Below are 19660 nucleotides of genomic sequence, written 5' to 3'. Positions count from 1 at the left end.
AATAACTTTCATCAGTTGCTCCTTCACACTGAAGTTCACACTAACTTTCATCAGTTGCTCCTTCACACTGAAGTTCACAATAACTTTCATCAGTTGCTCCTTCACACTGAAGTTCACACTAACTTTCATCAGTTGCTCCTTCACACTGAAGTTCACAATAACTTTCATCAGTTGCTCCTTCACACTGAAGTTCACAATAACTTTAATCAGTTGCTCCTTCACACTGAAGTTCACAATAACTTTCATCAGTTGCTCCTTCACACTGAAGTTCACAATAACTTTCATCAGTTGCTCCTTCACACTGAAGTTCACAATAACTTTCATCAGTTGCTCCTTCACACTGAAGTTCACAATAACTTTCATCAGTTGCTCCTTCACACTGAAGTTCACAATAACTTTCATCAGTTGCTCCTTCACACTGAAGTTCACAATAACTTTCATCAGTTGCTCCTTCACACTGAAGTTCACAATAACTTTCATCAGTTGCTCCTTCACACTGAAGTTCACACTAACTTTCATCAGTTGCTCCTTCACACTGAAGTTCACACTAACTTTCATCAGTTGCTCCTTCACACTGAAGTTCACAATAACTTTCATCAGTTGCTCCTTCACACTGAAGTTCACACTAACTTTCATCAGTTGCTCCTTCACACTGAAGTTCACAATAACTTTCATCAGTTGCTCCTTCACACTGAAGTTCACAATAACTTTCATCAGTTGCTCCTTCACACTGAAGTTCACAATAACTTTCATCAGTTGCTCCTTCACACTGAAGTTCACACTAACTTTCATCAGTTGCTCCTTCACACTGAAGTTCACAATAACTTTCATCAGTTGCTCCTTCACACTGAAGTTCACAATAACTTTCATCAGTTGCTCCTTCACACTGAAGTTCACAATAACTTTCATCAGTTGCTCCTTCACACTGAAGTTCACAATAACTTTCATCAGTTGCTCCTTCACACTGAAGTTCACAATAACTTTCATCAGTTGCTCCTTCACACTGAAGTTCACACTAACTTTCATCAGTTGCTCCTTCACACTGAAGTTCACAATAACTTTCATCAGTTGCTCCTTCACACTGAAGTTCACAATAACTTTCATCAGTTGCTCCTTCACACTGAAGTTCACAATAACTTTCATCAGTTGCTCCTTCACACTGAAGTTCACACTAACTTTCATCAGTTGCTCCTTCACACTGAAGTTCACAATAACTTTCATCAGTTGCTCCTTCACACTGAAGTTCACACTAACTTTCATCAGTTGCTCCTTCACACTGAAGTTCACAATAACTTTCATCAGTTGCTCCTTCACACTGAAGTTCACAATAACTTTCATCAGTTGCTCCTTCACACTGAAGTTCACAATAACTTTCATCAGTTGCTCCTTCACACTGAAGTTCACAATAACTTTCATCAGTTGCTCCTTCACACTGAAGTTCACAATAACTTTCATCAGTTGCTCCTTCACACTGAAGTTCACAATAACTTTCATCAGTTGCTCCTTCACACTGAAGTTCACAATAACTTTCATCAGTTGCTCCTTCACACTGAAGTTCACAATAACTTTCATCAGTTGCTCCTTCACACTGAAGTTCACAATAACTTTCATCAGTTGCTCCTTCACACTGAAGTTCACAATAACTTTCATCAGTTGCTCCTTCACACTGAAGTTCACAATAACTTTCATCAGTTGCTCCTTCACACTGAAGTTCACAATAACTTTCATCAGTTGCTCCTTCACACTGAAGTTCACAATAACTTTCATCAGTTGCTCCTTCACACTGAAGTTCACAATAACTTTCATCAGTTGCTCCTTCACACTGAAGTTCACAATAACTTTCATCAGTTGCTCCTTCACACTGAAGTTCACACTAACTTTCATCAGTTGCTCCTTCACACTGAAGTTCACAATAACTTTCATCAGTTGCTCCTTCACACTGAAGTTCACAATAACTTTCATCAGTTGCTCCTTCACACTGAAGTTCACAATAACTTTCATCAGTTGCTCCTTCACACTGAAGTTCACAATAACTTTCATCAGTTGCTCCTTCACACTGAAGTTCACAATAACTTTCATCAGTTGCTCCTTCACACTGAAGTTCACAATAACTTTCATCAGTTGCTCCTTCACACTGAAGTTCACACTAACTTTCATCAGTTGCTCCTTCACACTGAAGTTCACAATAACTTTCATCAGTTGCTCCTTCACACTGAAGTTCACAATAACTTTCATCAGTTGCTCCTTCACACTGAAGTTCACAATAACTTTCATCAGTTGCTCCTTCACACTGAAGTTCACAATAACTTTCATCAGTTGCTCCTTCACACTGAAGTTCACAATAACTTTCATCAGTTGCTCCTTCACACTGAAGTTCACAATAACTTTCATCAGTTGCTCCTTCACACTGAAGTTCACAATAACTTTCATCAGTTGCTCCTTCACACTGAAGTTCACAATAACTTTCATCAGTTGCTCCTTCACACTGAAGTTCACAATAACTTTCATCAGTTGCTCCTTCACACTGAAGTTCACAATAACTTTCATCAGTTGCTCCTTCACACTGAAGTTCACAATAACTTTCATCAGTTGCTCCTTCACACTGAAGTTCACAATAACTTTCATCAGTTGCTCCTTCACACTGAAGTTCACAATAACTTTCATCAGTTGCTCCTTCACACTGAAGTTCACAATAACTTTCATCAGTTGCTCCTTCACACTGAAGTTCACAATAACTTTCATCAGTTGCTCCTTCACACTGAAGTTCACAATAACTTTCATCAGTTGCTCCTTCACACTGAAGTTCACAATAACTTTCATCAGTTGCTCCTTCACACTGAAGTTCGATGGTTGACAAAAAGCTTTTTGTTTAAGATCTCATATGAAAATGAAATTTCACAGAACATTGCATATTGTACCAACTTGTTTCATACATTTAATGAGATTATCTTACATTTGATATTTATGACCTTTTCTTAGTCTTCACATTACTAGGCTAGAAATTAGTAAAAAAAAAAAAAATACACTTGAAGTTCATGAATCAGCAAATTGCAGTATTAGTCTACCATATATCGGAAAACATTGCAAGGGGTCTACAAAAAAAAAAGTTTGGGAACCACTGCTCTAGACTGTCTCTTAGTGAAATTAGTCTTATGACTCTAATTATATAGTCCAACTCTAACTTAGACTAAGTCTAGATCTAGAATGACTAGAACTCTAGATTCATCACTTTGGCATTTCTGGAATCTATAAGTTCACTAGCAATAGGCACTGGCTGTCCTTGTTGATTTGTTCCCTGGCTTTTTATTGTTTATTATGGCTCGTTATTTTTTTATTTTAATAAATGGGCCATGTTTTAACGATTGACCTAAAATACTTTTTTAGCCCGTGAATTAGTGTAACTGTGACAATGAAATTTCACAAACCACTCTCTCTCTCTCTCTCTCTCTCTCTCTTGAACCCCCATTTGTTTTTTTTTGTTTTTACTGTGCTTCATAATTTCTCTCAATAGACTTTTACTTGGTTTGGAAAGACCCGCTTCATAATGCGCCCCCGACAAGTACACGCTCTCAGATTTTGGCCCACTCCACCCCAACCGCCGCCAACAACTAAAATTTAGCCCTTCGTACACATTTCTGTTACCATTTGTACATTTTTCTTGGTATTTTGTTCTCTAAAAAAAATTAATACCTCATTTTGGTTTTATTAATTGTAATCACTTATTTGACCACTTATACATGTAGTAAATCGACAATAGATCAAGATTTATCTTTTCAATACCATAAGGGTTAGTTTTTGTTGTTTTTTGACAGTGTTGCAAAGTACCATTACTTGCTTTCTCTCTAGATATTAATGCTATTAGGATTGGTTTTGTTTTTTATTTTGACTGCTTCTAAAAGGAAGTGGAAATGACGTTTAGGCATAATAAAAATAAGTAGGGTAATGGAAAAGTAAAAATGTTTTAGAAATAAATTTGTGATATTTTTTTTAATATGTAGACTTTGGCCTTTTGGGAAATACCAAAAATAAAATACAAAAGTTTGATAGAGCTTGCAATTTTTCACCAATAGCAGTTGTTAGGTTGTCATTGTGTCAAAAAGCATTCTTAGTGAGCACTAGGAGGTTAAAGAAACCTATGTACAAAATTTGATGACGATACATATGATAGTTTAAGAGATTTCTTGATCAATGAATCACTGATATTTTTATACATATATAGTAGGTACTAGATCTATACGTACATGACATTATATTATAGATATCTAAATTTAATATCTTTTAAAGATCACTAGGTCTGTAAGGGGACTTTACTTTACTTTACTTTACTTTACCAGCTGCTACCTACCTATTTGACCAAATACAACTCAGAAAACAGTTTCCTGCTGGTGGCCTTGCTAAGTTTTCTTTTTAATTTTCTGCTTTTTTCTGCCTCTGTCCTCCAATGTGTATCCTGCAGCCTTTGTTAGAGATCTCCCGCTTTGTTTTGGAAGGCTGCCAGGTGTTCTGTTTTATTTTATGCAAGTTAATATAGTCCTCTTTTATTTTAGGTTGATTAGGATTGTTTGACTAACAGAAATATTTTTTCTACATTCTAAAGACCAAGAAATGGATGCAAGATGGGGTAGAACTTCTCCCATTGCTATGGCAACAGGAGATTCTGGACCCTCATTAATGGTGATAGGAAACAGACCTTTAGTCAACATTTTCAATGCACAAAGTAAGAAAGTTGACCTTATCTTGCTAGTCTAACCACATTCCCACACTGGTAAAGTTGATCTTATCTTGCTAGTCTAACCACATTCCCACACTGGCAAAGTTGACCTTATCTTGCTAGTCTAACCACATTCCCACACTGGCAAAGTTGACCTTATCTTGCTAGTCTAACCACATTCCCACACTGGCAAAGTTGACCTTATCTTGCTAGTCTAACCACATTCCCACACTGGCAAAGTTGACCTTATCTTTCTAGTCTAACCACATTCACACAGCAAGGAAGTTGACCTTATCTTGTTAGTCTAACCACATTCACACAGCAAGGAAGTTGACCTTATTTAGCTAGTCAAAACTCAAAAATGCATACACACAGAAAGTAACTTGACCTTAACTAGCTAGTCTAAATGCATACACACAGTAAGAAAGGTGACCTTATCTAGCTTGCTAAAACATATACACACAGTAAGTAATTTGTCCTTATGTAGCGTGTCAAAACTCAAAACACATACAAACAGTATAAAGCTAGTCAAACCACATACAGTTTGTTTATCTATTGACATTGTTTGTTCTATTTGTTTATCCATTGACATGGTTTGTTTTATTTGTTTATTCATTGACATGGTTTTGTTCTTTTTATCTATTGACATGGTTTGTTCGATTTGTTTATCTGTTGACATGGTTTGTTTTATTTGTTCATTTTTATTACTCAGCTGATGACTATGATGGTCTAGTGATCAGTAAATCTAGGACTAGCAATAGTCACCTGGAATACTTTCACTCCAAAGTGTCCAAAGGAAATGCCTTTAATATTTCAGACAAACTTCAAGGTCAAGGTAATACTCATGTTTGATTTCTCCCTAGCTACAAGGTCTAGGTCCTGTCCAACATTAAGCCACAAATTAATTTATACACTCATTGAAAGAACAATCTTTAAGTGATCAGTTTTTTGTTTAAAACAAATAGTTCTAGAAGCTAGCTATAATTTTATACAGAAATGTTGCTAGATAGATGTTTATATTGTTTTAAGTGTAATAGCATTGCGGGTGCAATCAGCTGACACATGTCAGCATGTAGCTAGCAGTCAGTTCTGTCAAGTGATGATGAACAGATCTAGAGAAAGTTCTGGTAGAATTACTACACAGGAATATCACCCATGATATGGTTATGGGATAGTGAAGGAAAGACTGGCGTTTCTGTGATTTTTCAAGAAGGCCTTGAGTCAGGCGATTCAGTCAAGTACTGTTAGTCACAGTGAAGTCAGTCTGGTACAGTGAGGTCTTGAGTGAAGCAGTTCAAGTCCCAGAGAGGCTTGTAAAGCTCAGTATAGCAATTACAGTCAGTTTTTTTTTTGTGTTGCCAATGGTAAAGTATTTTAGGATATATTGTTTTTTCATGAGACTTTCTGGCTGTCGAACCCATCTAGTTTATAGGCAGATAATGTTTTATAAGTAGATAATGTTTTATAGACAGATAATGTTTTATAAGTAGATAATGTTTTATAGACAGATAAAGTTTTATAAGTAGATAATGTTTTATAGGCAGATAATGTTTTATAAGTAGATAATGTTTTATAGGCAGATAATGTTTTATAAGTAGATAATGTTTTATAGGCAGATAATGTTTTATAAGTAGATAATGTTTTATAGGCAGATAATGTTTTATAAGTAGATAATGTTTTATAGGCAGATAATGTTTTATAGACAGATAATGTTTTATAAGTAGATAATGTTTTATAGGCAGATAATGTTTTATAAGTAGATAATGTTTTATAGGCAGATAATGTTTTATAAGTGGATAATGTTTTATAGACAGATAATGTTTTATAGACAGATAATGTTTTATAGGTAGATAATGTTTTATAAGTAGATAATGTTATATAGACAGATAATGTTTTATAAGTAGATAATGTTATATAGGCAGATAATGTTTTATAAGTAGATAATGTTATATAGGCAGATAATGTTTTATAAGTAGATAATGTTTTATGGGCAGATAATGTTTTATAGGTAGATAATGTTTTATAGGCAGATAATGTTTTATGTTTGAATGTTTTTATTGTATTTTAAAACCCAAATTCCCTTTTAAAACATTTTTCAATTTTTTTTTTATGTCCAGACATTGACAGGAAACGAATGATTAAGATATGTCCAGAAGAAGACAAAATGATAGAATCAGAACGTTGGTTCCAACCAGTACAAGTTCAACAACAACCTGAACTGAATCAGCATTTTGATTTAGGGGAAAAACTCTTGAGTAAGACACAAGTCAAGAAGAAAGAGATACTTCTACCAGAAAGCAGAGATCTATCCCACAAAGCAGCTCAGAAGCGCTGTGCCTCAGAAGACCAGTGGAAAGAGGAAATGTTTGAAGGAATACAGACAATCAATTTGAGGTCAGCACTTGATCTAAAAATAAATCATTTTTAAATAGAATATGTCCAACAAGTTTTCTATGAAACTGGAAACATTAAACAGCCAATCCTAGAGAAGGATTGAACTGCTACTAAATTATTATTAGAAGAATGACTAGGTAACAAAAGTGGAAAAAACACTATTAAAAGACTAAGTAACACATTTGAAAAACACTTTTAAAAGAGCAGGTCAGTGTTTCTCAAACTTTTTTCATAACGGAACACTTTGCACATTTGGAGTATTTGACGGCACCTTTCATGATTGATATCACAGCGGTTAAATTTACCAAAAGTGATTGTTTGCAATTTAGACCCAGTATGGTTTTTTAAAGCCTACATATCAAAAAGTACACAATTAAACTTTCTCAGTTTTTAAGCACTATTTTTTTTTTTTGGTGCGTACATTTATCCATTGTGCCAAACTTGCTTTTGTAGACATTGTATAAGATATATTTTTTTGTGAAATGAAGCTGACATTGACTCAATACATGTTTTTGTGTGTAAAAATTAAGAAAAAAAAAAGGAAATGTATTACACTGCCTATTAGTTTGTGTGTTGAGGTAAAAACAAACAGAGACTTCTTGGTTTATGACACACCAGAGTGACAACAAGTAAAGGGTTCCCACAGAAAGCAACATAGAGCTTATGAAATACTTAAATATTGAATCGAGAAGCCGACAAGTCAGTTCAGTGATTTTATGTAAAAAAATTTTCTTTTAGGGGAGAGTTAATGTTAGTGGAGAGTTAATGTTAGTGGAGAGTTAATGTTAGTGGAGAGTTATAATGAAGGGGTTGGGAGTTCATCCAAAATATATGAGTGTTTGATGTGCAGGAAGCATTTATAAGAAAGGCTGATGCTGAACAACATCAGAGAGCTTTTGAAATATGATCAAGAGCTGAAAAGTCAAGGAATACTCAGAGATTGTAGGTTTCTAAAATGTTTCGGATGTTCATTCAGAGTTGAAGATAATTTACTTCCTTGTCCAAACCTCCCACAGGATGACGGGGGATGGGAGCAGGCAGGGTTTGAACCTGGGACCATTGATACATCTGAACGACATACCAGAGTGCAAACCACATGACTAGGCAGCCAATGTATGTAGGAGTATTTCCTAAGACGTAGCATAGAAAAGGGGCAGGGGAATAAGTGATACAGCTGGTAATTGAATTCATGGGGAATAAGTGATACAGCTGGTAATTGAATTCATGGGGAATAAGTGATACAGCAGGTAATTGAATTCATGGGGAATAAGTGATACAGCTGGTAATTGAATTCATGGGGAATAAGTGATACAGCTGGTAATTGAATTCATGGGGAATAAGTGATACAGCTGGTAATTGAATTCATGGGGAATAAGTATATGGTTGGGAGGAGGGGGAGAGAAAGTGATATCACATTGACAGGTCAGAAGTAAGTGTGATGGGTAGGGCGCTACACAGACAAGAATATACTGACCATAAAGGCTAGTGCTAAAATGCAGAAAGTTTTATTGAAGCTGTAAAAAGAATAGGGAGGGGTACGGCCAAAGCATCATGTGTACGTTAGGATTTGTAGGATGTCAAAAGTAAACTATCAAATAGTTTGAAATAACTGAAAAGCAGAAGACTAGTCAGAAAGTGTACATTGGACTATTTGTTAAGATGGAGAGTTGGGAGCCAGTCCAAGTTAAAAGACTAGTCAGAGAGTGTACATTGGACTATTTGTTAAGATGGAGAGTTGGGAGCCAGTCCAAGTTAAAAGAGAGTGTACATTGGACTATTTGTTAAGATGGAGAGTTGGGAGCCAGTCCAAGTTAAAAGACTAGTCAGAGAGTGTACATTGGACTATTTGTTAAGATGGAGAGTTGGGAGCCAGTCCAAGTTAAAAGACTAGTCAGAGAGTGTGCATTGGACTATTTGTTAAGATGGAGAGTTGGGAGCCAGTCCAAGTTAAAAGACTAGTCAGAGAGTGTACATTGGACTATTTGTTAAGATGGAGAGTTGGGAGCCAGTCCAAGTTAAAAGAGAGTGTACATTGGACTATTTGTTAAGATGGAGAGTTGGGAGCCAGTCCAAGTTAAAAGACTAGTCAGAGAGTGTACATTGGACTATTTGTTAAGATGGAGAGTTGGGAGCTAGTCCAAGTTAAAAGACTAGTCAGAGAGTGTGCATTGGACTATTTGTTAAGATGGAGAGTTGGGAGCCAGTCCAAGTTAAAAGAGAGTGTACATTGGACAATTTGTTAAGATGGAGAGTTGGGAGCCAGTCCAAGTTAAAAGACTAGTCAGAGAGTGTACATTGGACTATTTGTTAAGATGGAGAGTTGGGAGCCAGTCCAAGTTAAAAGACTAGTCAGAGAGTGTGCATTGGACTATTTGTTAAGATGGAGAGTTGGGAGCTAGTCCAAGTTAAAAGACTAGTCAGAGAGTGTACATTGGACTATTTGTTAAGATGGAGAGTTGGGAGCCAGTCCAAGTTAAAAGACTAGTCAGAGAGTGTACATTGGACTATTTGTTAAGATGGAGAGTTGGGAGCTAGTCCAAGTTAAAAGACTAGTCAGAGAGTGTACATTGGACTATTTGTTAAGATGGAGAGTTGGGAGCCAGTCCAAGTTAAAAGACTAGTCAGAGAGTGTACATTGGACTATTTGTTAAGATGGAGAGTTGGGAGCTAGTCCAAGTTAAAAGACTAGTCAGAGAGTGTACATTGGACTATTTGTTAAGATGGAGAGTTGGGAGCCAGTCCAAGTTAAAAGACTAGTCAGAGAGTGTGCATTGGACTATTTGTTAAGATGGAGAGTTGGGAGCTAGTCCAAGTTAAAAGACTAGTCAGAGAGTGTACATTGGACTATTTGTTAAGATGGAGAGTTGGGAGCCAGTCCAAGTTAAAAGACTAGTCAGAGAGTGTACATTGGACTATTTGTTAAGATGGAGAGTTGGGAGCTAGTCCAAGTTAAAAGACTAGTCAGAGAGTGTACATTGGACTATTTGTTAAGATGGAGAGTTGGGAGCCAGTCCAAGTTAAAAGACTAGTCAGAGAGTGTACATTGGACTATTTGTTAAGATGGAGAGTTGGGAGCCAGTCCAAGTTAAAAGACTAGTCAGAGAGTGTACATTGGACTATTTGTTAAGATGGAGAGTTGGGAGCCAGTCCAAGTTAAAAGAGAGTGTACATTGGACTATTTGTTAAGATGGAGAGTTGGGAGCCAGTCCAAGTTAAAAGAGAGTGTACATTGGACTATTTGTTAAGATGGAGAGTTGGGAGCTAGTCCAAGTTAAAAGACTAGTCAGAGAGTGTACATTGGACTATTTGTTAAGATGGAGAGTTGGGAGCCAGTCCAAGTTAAAAGACTAGTCAGAGAGTGTACATTGGACTATTTGTTAAGATGGAGAGTTGGGAGCTAGTCCAAGTTAAAAGACTAGTCAGAGAGTGTACATTGGACTATTTGTTAAGATGGAGAGTTGGGAGCCAGTCCAAGTTAAAAGACTAGTCAGAGAGTGTACATTGGACTATTTGTTAAGATGGAGAGTTGGGAGCCAGTCCAAGTTAAAAGACTAGTCAGAGAGTGTACATTGGACTATTTGTTAAGATGGAGAGTTGGGAGCCAGTCCAAGTTAAAAGACTAGTCAGAGAGTGTACATTGGACTATTTGTTAAGATGGAGAGTTGGGAGCCAGTCCAAGTTAAAAGAGAGTGTACATTGGACTATTTGTTAAGATGGAGAGTTGGGAGCCAGTCCAAGTTAAAAGAGAGTGTACATTGGACTATTTGTTAAGATGGAGAGTTGGGAGCCAGTCCAAGTTAAAAGAGAGTGTACATTGGACTATTTGTTAAGATGGAGAGTTGGGAGCTAGTCCAAGTTAAAAGAGAGTGTACATTGGACTATTTGTTAAGATGGAGAGTTGGGAGCCAGTCCAAGTTAAAAGAGAGTGTACATTGGACTATTTGTTAAGATGGAGAGTTGGGAGCTAGTCCAAGTTAAAAGAGAGTGTACATTGGACTATTTGTTAAGATGGAGAGTTGGGAGCCAGTCCAAGTTAAAAGAGAGTGTACATTGGACTATTTGTTAAGATGGAGAGTTGGGAGCCAGTCCAAGTTAAAAGAGAGTGTGCATTGGACTATTTGTTAAGATGGAGAGTTGGGAGCCAGTCCAAGTTAAAAGACTAGTCAGAGAGTGTACATTGGACTATTTGTTAAGATGGAGAGTTGGGAGCCAGTCCAAGTTAAAAGAGAGTGTGCATTGGACTATTTGTTAAGATGGAGAGTTGGGAGCCAGTCCAAGTTAAAAGACTAGTCAGAGAGTGTACATTGGACTATTTGTTAAGATGGAGAGTTGGGAGCCAGTCCAAGTTAAAAGACTAGTCAGAGAGTGTGCATTGGACTATTTGTTAAGATGGAGAGTTGGGAGCCAGTCCAAGTTAAAAGAGAGTGTACATTGGACTATTTGTTAAGATGGAGAGTTGGGAGCTAGTCCAAGTTAAAAGAGAGTGTACATTGGACTATTTGTTAAGATGGAGAGTTGGGAGCCAGTCCAAGTTAAAAGAGAGTGTACATTGGACTATTTGTTAAGATGGAGAGTTGGGAGCCAGTCCAAGTTAAAAGAGAGTGTGCATTGGACTATTTGTTAAGATGGAGAGTTGGGAGCCAGTCCAAGTTAAAAGACTAGTCAGAGAGTGTACATTGGACTATTTGTTAAGATGGAGAGTTGGGAGCCAGTCCAAGTTAAAAGAGAGTGTGCATTGGACTATTTGTTAAGATGGAGAGTTGGGAGCCAGTCCAAGTTAAAAGACTAGTCAGAGAGTGTACATTGGACTATTTGTTAAGATGGAGAGTTGGGAGCCAGTCCAAGTTAAAAGAGAGTGTACATTGGACTATTTGTTAAGATGGAGAGTTGGGAGCCAGTCCAAGTTAAAAGAGAGTGTGCATTGGACTATTTGTTAAGATGGAGAGTTGGGAGCCAGTCCAAGTTAAAAGACTAGTCAGAGAGTGTACATTGGACTATTTGTTAAGATGGAGAGTTGGGAGCCAGTCCAAGTTAAAAGAGAGTGTGCATTGGACTATTTGTTAAGATGGAGAGTTGGGAGCCAGTCCAAGTTAAAAGACTAGTCAGAGAGTGTACATTGGACTATTTGTTAAGATGGAGAGTTGGGAGCCAGTCCAAGTTAAAAGAGAGTGTACATTGGACTATTTGTTAAGATGGAGAGTTGGGAGCCAGTCCAAGTGAAAAGAGAGTGTACATTGGACTATTTGTTAAGATGGAGAGTTGGGAGCTAGTCCAAGTTAAAAGAGAGTGTACATTGGACTATTTGTTAAGATGGAGAGTTGGGAGCCAGTCCAAGTTAAAAGAGAGTGTACATTGGACTATTTGTTAAGATGGAGAGTTGGGAGCCAGTCCAAGTTAAAAGACTAGTCAGAGAGTGTACATTGGACTATTTGTTAAGATGGAGAGTTGGGAGCCAGTCCAAGTTAAAAGAGAGTGTGCATTGGACTATTTGTTAAGATGGAGAGTTGGGAGCCAGTCCAAGTTAAAAGACTAGTCAGAGAGTGTACATTGGACTATTTGTTAAGATGGAGAGTTGGGAGCCAGTCCAAGTTAAAAGACTAGTCAGAGAGTGTGCATTGGACTATTTGTTAAGATGGAGAGTTGGGAGCCAGTCCAAGTTAAAAGAGAGTGTACATTGGACTATTTGTTAAGATGGAGAGTTGGGAGCTAGTCCAAGTTAAAAGAGAGTGTACATTGGACTATTTGTTAAGATGGAGAGTTGGGAGCCAGTCCAAGTTAAAAGAGAGTGTACATTGGACTATTTGTTAAGATGGAGAGTTGGGAGCCAGTCCAAGTTAAAAGAGAGTGTGCATTGGACTATTTGTTAAGATGGAGAGTTGGGAGCCAGTCCAAGTTAAAAGACTAGTCAGAGAGTGTACATTGGACTATTTGTTAAGATGGAGAGTTGGGAGCCAGTCCAAGTTAAAAGAGAGTGTGCATTGGACTATTTGTTAAGATGGAGAGTTGGGAGCCAGTCCAAGTTAAAAGACTAGTCAGAGAGTGTACATTGGACTATTTGTTAAGATGGAGAGTTGGGAGCCAGTCCAAGTTAAAAGAGAGTGTACATTGGACTATTTGTTAAGATGGAGAGTTGGGAGCCAGTCCAAGTTAAAAGAGAGTGTGCATTGGACTATTTGTTAAGATGGAGAGTTGGGAGCCAGTCCAAGTTAAAAGACTAGTCAGAGAGTGTACATTGGACTATTTGTTAAGATGGAGAGTTGGGAGCCAGTCCAAGTTAAAAGAGAGTGTGCATTGGACTATTTGTTAAGATGGAGAGTTGGGAGCCAGTCCAAGTTAAAAGACTAGTCAGAGAGTGTACATTGGACTATTTGTTAAGATGGAGAGTTGGGAGCCAGTCCAAGTTAAAAGAGAGTGTACATTGGACTATTTGTTAAGATGGAGAGTTGGGAGCCAGTCCAAGTTAAAAGAGAGTGTACATTGGACTATTTGTTAAGATGGAGAGTTGGGAGCTAGTCCAAGTTAAAAGAGAGTGTACATTGGACTATTTGTTAAGATGGAGAGTTGGGAGCCAGTCCAAGTTAAAAGAGAGTGTACATTGGACTATTTGTTAAGATGGAGAGTTGGGAGCCAGTCCAAGTTAAAAGAGAGTGTGCATTGGACTATTTGTTAAGATGGAGAGTTGGGAGCCAGTCCAAGTTAAAAGACTAGTCAGAGAGTGTACATTGGACTATTTGTTAAGATGGAGAGTTGGGAGCCAGTCCAAGTTAAAAGAGAGTGTGCATTGGACTATTTGTTAAGATGGAGAGTTGGGAGCCAGTCCAAGTTAAAAGACTAGTCAGAGAGTGTACATTGGACTATTTGTTAAGATGGAGAGTTGGGAGCCAGTCCAAGTTAAAAGACTAGTCAGAGAGTGTACATTGGACTATTTGTTAAGATGGAGAGTTGGGAGCCAGTCCAAGTTAAAAGACTAGTCAGAGAGTGTACATTGGACTATTTGTTAAGATGGAGAGTTGGGAGCCAGTCCAAGTTAAAAGACTAGTCAGAGAGTGTACATTGGACTATTTGTTAAGATGGAGAGTTGGGAGCCAGTCCAAGTTAAAAGACTAGTCAGAGAGTGTACATTGGACTATTTGTTAAGATGGAGAGTTGGGAGCCAGTCCAAGTTAAAAGACTAGTCAGAGAGTGTGCATTGGACTATTTGTTAAGATGGAGAGTTGGGAGCCAGTCCAAGTTAAAAGACTAGTCAGAGAGTGTACATTGGACTATTTGTTAAGATGGAGAGTTGGGAGCCAGTCCAAGTTAAAAGACTAGTCAGAGAGTGTACATTGGACTATTTGTTAAGATGGAGAGTTGGGAGCCAGTCCAAGTTAAAAGACTAGTCAGAGAGTGTACATTGGACTATTTGTTAAGATGGAGAGTTGGGAGTCAGTCCAAGTTAAAAGTAAGAAGGGAGGGAGATCCATAACAAAATTAACAATATATAGCCTCTAACCAAAGCAAAGGGTGTAGCCAGTGGATATTGATATATATATATATATATATATAAATGTTAATCAACAATCACAAAGAGGAGTGGCTCAACCAATGGGCAACAGGAAACACAGGTAGAGCCTTGTACAAAGAAATAAACATGCCTAACAAACTGGACAGTATTAACTTCCTCCCCAGCAAAGAGCAATTTACAATCTTCCAACTAAGGACAGGACACACACCTCTGTTAAATTACCATGTCAATAAAATAAATCCCACACAACTCCCCCTTTGTAGACACTGTGCCCACCCTTATGAAACCGTAAACCCTATCCTCTTTGAATGCCCCTTCCTAATCCACCTTAGGTAGACCCTACTACTACCACCACAGCCCAATATATCCAACAGCCTGTACGGCAGTGCTGAACAACTGAAAAAAACAGCACACTATTTTTCCTTGGCACAGTCTGCAAAAGCTGGCTAGAAGAAGAAGAAGAATTTATATATATATATGGCTTAATGACCTTTATGGTATTATATCTTGGAATAGCATATATTTTTGGTAACCATGATATCAGCAGTTGGAATTCTAACTGTCAAATTTGACCAGAAATCATTTAAATGTTGATCTTTGTATGTTTATTTCAATTTTGAGTCAGAATCTAGGTCAGTTCAAAGTTCGTAATTGTTAAAGAATTTATTTTCTAACCAAGAAGAGCTAATACAAATCGTTTTTTCTTTCTGCATTCATTCATGTGTAGGCCTACTATTGAATTATTCCAGTAGTTCTTGGCTTTGTGCTCCGCGAAACACATTTTGTGAAACACTGGACTAGGTAATACAAGTTGATAAACACTTTTATAAGACTAGGTAATACAAGTTGATAAACACTTTTATAAGACTAAGTAATATAAGTTGATAAACACTTTTATAAGACTAGGTAATACAAGTTGAACTCAAACACTTTTAAAAGACTAGGTAATACAAGTTGATAAACACTTTTATAAGACTAGGTAATACAAGTTGATAAACACTTTTATAAGACTAGGTAATACAAGTTGATAAACACTTTTATAAGACTAGGTAATACAAGTTGATAAACACTTTTATAAGACTAGGTAATACAAGTTGATAAACACTTTTATAAGACTAGGTAATACAAGTTGAACTCAAACACTTTTATAAGACTAGGTAATACAAGTTGATAAACACTTTTATAAGACTAGGTAATACAAGTTGAACTCAAACACTTTTATAAGACTAGGTAATACAAGTTGAACTCAAACACTTTTATAAGACTAGGTAATACAAGTTGATAAACACTTTTATAAGACTAGGTAATACAAGTTGATAAACACTTTTATAAGACTAGGTAATACAAGTTGATAAACACTTTTATAAGACTAGGTAATACAAGTTGATAAACACTTTTATAAGACTAGGTAAGACAAGTTGATAAACACTTTTATAAGACTAGGTAATACAAGTTGATAAACACTTTTATAAGACTAGCTAATACAAGTTGATAAACACTTTTATAAGACTAGGTAATACGAGTTGATAAACACTTTTATAAGACTAGGTAATACAAGTTGATAAACACTTTTATAAGACTAGGTAATACAAGTTGATAAACACTTTTATAAGACTAGGTAATACAAGTTGATAAACACTTTTATAAGACTAGGTAATACAAGTTGAACTCAAACACTTTTATAAGACTAGATAATACAAGTTGATAAACACTTTTATAAGACTAGGTAATACAAGTTGAACTCAAACACTTTTATAAGACTAGGTAATACAAGTTGAACTCAAACACTTTTATAAGACTAGATAATACAAGTTGATAAACACTTTTATAAGACTAGGTAATACAAGTTGATAAACACTTTTATAAAACTAGGTAATACAAGTTGATAAACACTTTTATAAGACTAGGTAATACAAGTTGATAAACACTTTTATAAGACTAGGTAATACAAGTTGAACTCAAACACTTTTATAAGACTAGGTAATACAAGTTGATAAACACTTTTATAAGACTAGGTAATACAAGTTGAACTCAAACACTTTTATAAGACTAGGTAATACAAGTTGAACTCAAACACTTTTATAAGACTAGGTAATACAAGTTGATAAACACTTTTATAAGACTAGGTAATACAAGTTGATAAACACTTTTATAAGACTAGGTAATACAAGTTGAACTCAAACACTTTTATAAGACTAGGTAATACAAGTTGAACTCAAACACTTTTATAAGACTAGGTAATACAAGTTGATAAACACTTTTATAAGACTAGGTAATACAAGTTGATAAACACTTTTATAAAACTAGGTAATACAAGTTGATAAACACTTTTATAAGACTAGGTAATACAAGTTGATAAACACTTTTATAAGACTAGGTAATACAAGTTGATAAACACTTTTATAAGACTAGGTAATACAAGTTGATAAACACTTTTATAAGACTAGGTAATACAAGTTGATAAACACTTTTATAAGACTAGGTAATACAAGTTGATAAACACTTTTATAAGACTAGGTAATACAAGTTGATAAACACTTTTATAAGACTAGGTAATACAAGTTGATAAACACTTTTATAAGACTAGGTAATACAAGTTGATAAACACTTTTATAAGACTAGGTAATACAAGTTGATAAACACTTTTCTAAGACTAGGTAATACAAGTTGATAAACACTTTTCTAAAGACTTTTTCTGCATGAGATGTGGAATACTATTCAGGTTGCAACTGGGCCTGTGAAACACTATGCATCCTTAGTTTTCAGAACATTGCATTATTGAATGATTCAAACAAGTGGAACTTCAACAAACTCTATTCCCAATTTCCTTAAGGCAACATGTATAACTAGGCAATGCCTTGATTGTGTAGAAACATTGTGAAGTCATGTAGTGATTCTTTCTTTTAGGCAGACAGATAGGGAGCAAGCCCATGAACTGATAGAAAGCATCAACCTGAAGCAACAAACTGAAGCTAAATGTATTAGCTTTGACCAACAAGTGAGTCTCTTCTGCTTGACACCAAACTCCACTTTTTATAAATACATTGTCACAAAGGATCAATGCACAATAACTAATTTTACTCTTGATGAAATAAAATAACTAGCTTTAATACAGAATAGGCCACAGTCGAGTCAATAACTAAATATGATGTCCTTTCAAGAGCCTAGTGGTAACTGTCCTAAAAATCTACATTAATAATCTTTAACTCAAAATCTATGTTGTTAGTTGTCTCCTTTCCATTAGGACTAAATACTGAAAGATTTAAAAACTCTTTTATCCCACTTTTGGTTAGAGTGTTACAAGATCAGCTGTTGTCATCGAGAAGTACATAGAAGTCAAATTCATAAAGCGATGATTGTGAATGTGTATGTGTTTCGTGTGTGAATGTTGTTCGAATTTTTAATCAATATTGTTTTTGTACAGTAGTTTTGCTGAGATTGTCAATTGTAGTCAACTGAATTTCCATTAGATTGGATCAATAAAGTTATCTTATCTTAAATATAGCATTCAAAGTCTGTCTGCTACAGCATTTCTCTAGACTTCACTAAGTACCTAACTAATAATTAAGGCTATTTCTCCCTCATGCGTTCTCCGATCAAGTTGATACTTTAAATAATTATTTATTGTACCTAACAAAACATGAATCAATAAACGAAAATACTCAATTAGTCAATTGATCATTGGTAATTAATTATTTTGTTTGATATTGAATAAGGGAAATAACTTGTACATTATTGATAGATATAATTTTAAAGACAGTTCTTCCCCTTTTAGATAAGCATTGTTATTTTAAAAAAATATTTCTTTTTTCTCTTTTGCTTGTTACTATTCCTCTCACCCACATCTCTTGGGGTCAGTTTTCATTGGTCATTATTTTTTACAAAGCTTATATCAACTCACTCCTGTCTGTCTGGTCAAAAGTTTGTACATGTTATTTCCCCAACACCCAATCTCAGATCAAGCTGAAATTTTTACAATTATTTCTTTTCCCTGACAACATAAGAATCAATTTTTAAAAAGTTCATTAACTATTGGTAATTAATTATTTTGTTTTGTTTAGTATCTCGAACACGGGAAATAAATTGTACTTGACTGAAGTGGTGGTATAAGCTGAATTAGCCCCTTTTATAGGTTGTCGTCTGAATCTTAGTGAACACAAACCTGAAAAATAGGACTACACTAAAAGAAAGATAACTCTATTATCTTATCTGAGTGGTTATTGTGTTGGCTTGAGCAGCCAAAGAAGGTTTGAATTCAAATTCAGGTCAGACCCCCCCCCTACCCTACCCTATCCTTTTGTTTTTATTTGTAGAAATGCTTTTTTTATTGTTAGTCTAAATCTATTACAAATTTAATTACTTGACTGATCCAAACTAATGGATATATCTATACAGCTATGCTGAATATAAGCTTTGTTTTTAAACAAGTTTTTTTTTTTTGTTTTAGATTTTCTGGTTCCTTGTTGAACATATTTGTTATTTCTTCTCAGAAATTCTCCACCTTTGAAAATCTGATTGAAGAAAAAGAAGCTAAAAACTCTGGTAGTTTTGGAGAAGTTTGTAAAGTAAAAGACTCATTAACATGCAGCAGTCTGATCAGGAAAAAGGTGATTAGTGTTGTTGGTTAGTCATTGGGTTTATAGCACCAACAAGCTATTGCAACTAAATTGATGTAGGCATATTATATTTTCAATGAACTAATTTTAAAACTAAATTGATGTAGGCATATTATATTTTCAATGAACTTATTTTAAATAACTTGAAACAAACTTCCAGCAAAACTTTTATTACTACAGATTTACTTTGAAATGAGATGTTTTCCATCTAATAGTAGCAGACACCAAGCAGCTCATGGTCTCATCATTCTTCACTCCCTTCCTAATCATGGAGACGCACACATACACTCCATAACAAATAGATTTCTTGAATTTGTTTTTCATTAGACATCTGGCTTATCCTAACCATGGAGACGCACACATACACTCCATAACAATTCGATATCTTGAATTTGTTTTTCATTAGACATCTGGCTGTCATCTTAAAAAACCTGG

At 35.8% G+C, this 19660-nt stretch overlaps 1 protein-coding gene across 2 annotated transcripts in view; it reads left to right on the top strand.

The window, feature by feature from the left end:
- Positions 1-19660, top strand: part of LOC106056379 (probable serine/threonine-protein kinase dyrk1) — a 63800-nt gene that overhangs the window by 9970 nt on the left and 34170 nt on the right. The window contains exons 2-6 of one of the 2 annotated variants that reach the window (XM_056014957.1): positions 4598-4717; positions 5424-5546; positions 6829-7105; positions 17517-17607; positions 19100-19216. In XM_056014957.1, the coding sequence (XP_055870932.1) occupies positions 4606-4717; positions 5424-5546; positions 6829-7105; positions 17517-17607; positions 19100-19216 (720 nt within the window). In that variant the 5' untranslated portion in view covers positions 4598-4605. Of the gene's footprint in view, positions 1-4547; positions 4718-5423; positions 5547-6828; positions 7106-17516; positions 17608-19099; positions 19217-19660 lie in introns of both variants that reach the window. The other variant, XM_056014958.1, reaches the window with a different exon arrangement.

This window comes from Biomphalaria glabrata, chromosome 17, assembly GCF_947242115.1.
Source record: "Biomphalaria glabrata chromosome 17, xgBioGlab47.1, whole genome shotgun sequence".
Classification (NCBI taxonomy): domain Eukaryota; kingdom Metazoa; phylum Mollusca; class Gastropoda; family Planorbidae; genus Biomphalaria; species Biomphalaria glabrata.
The sequence above is the reverse complement of the archived record's forward strand: the minus strand, read 5'-3'. Positions and strand labels throughout refer to the sequence as shown.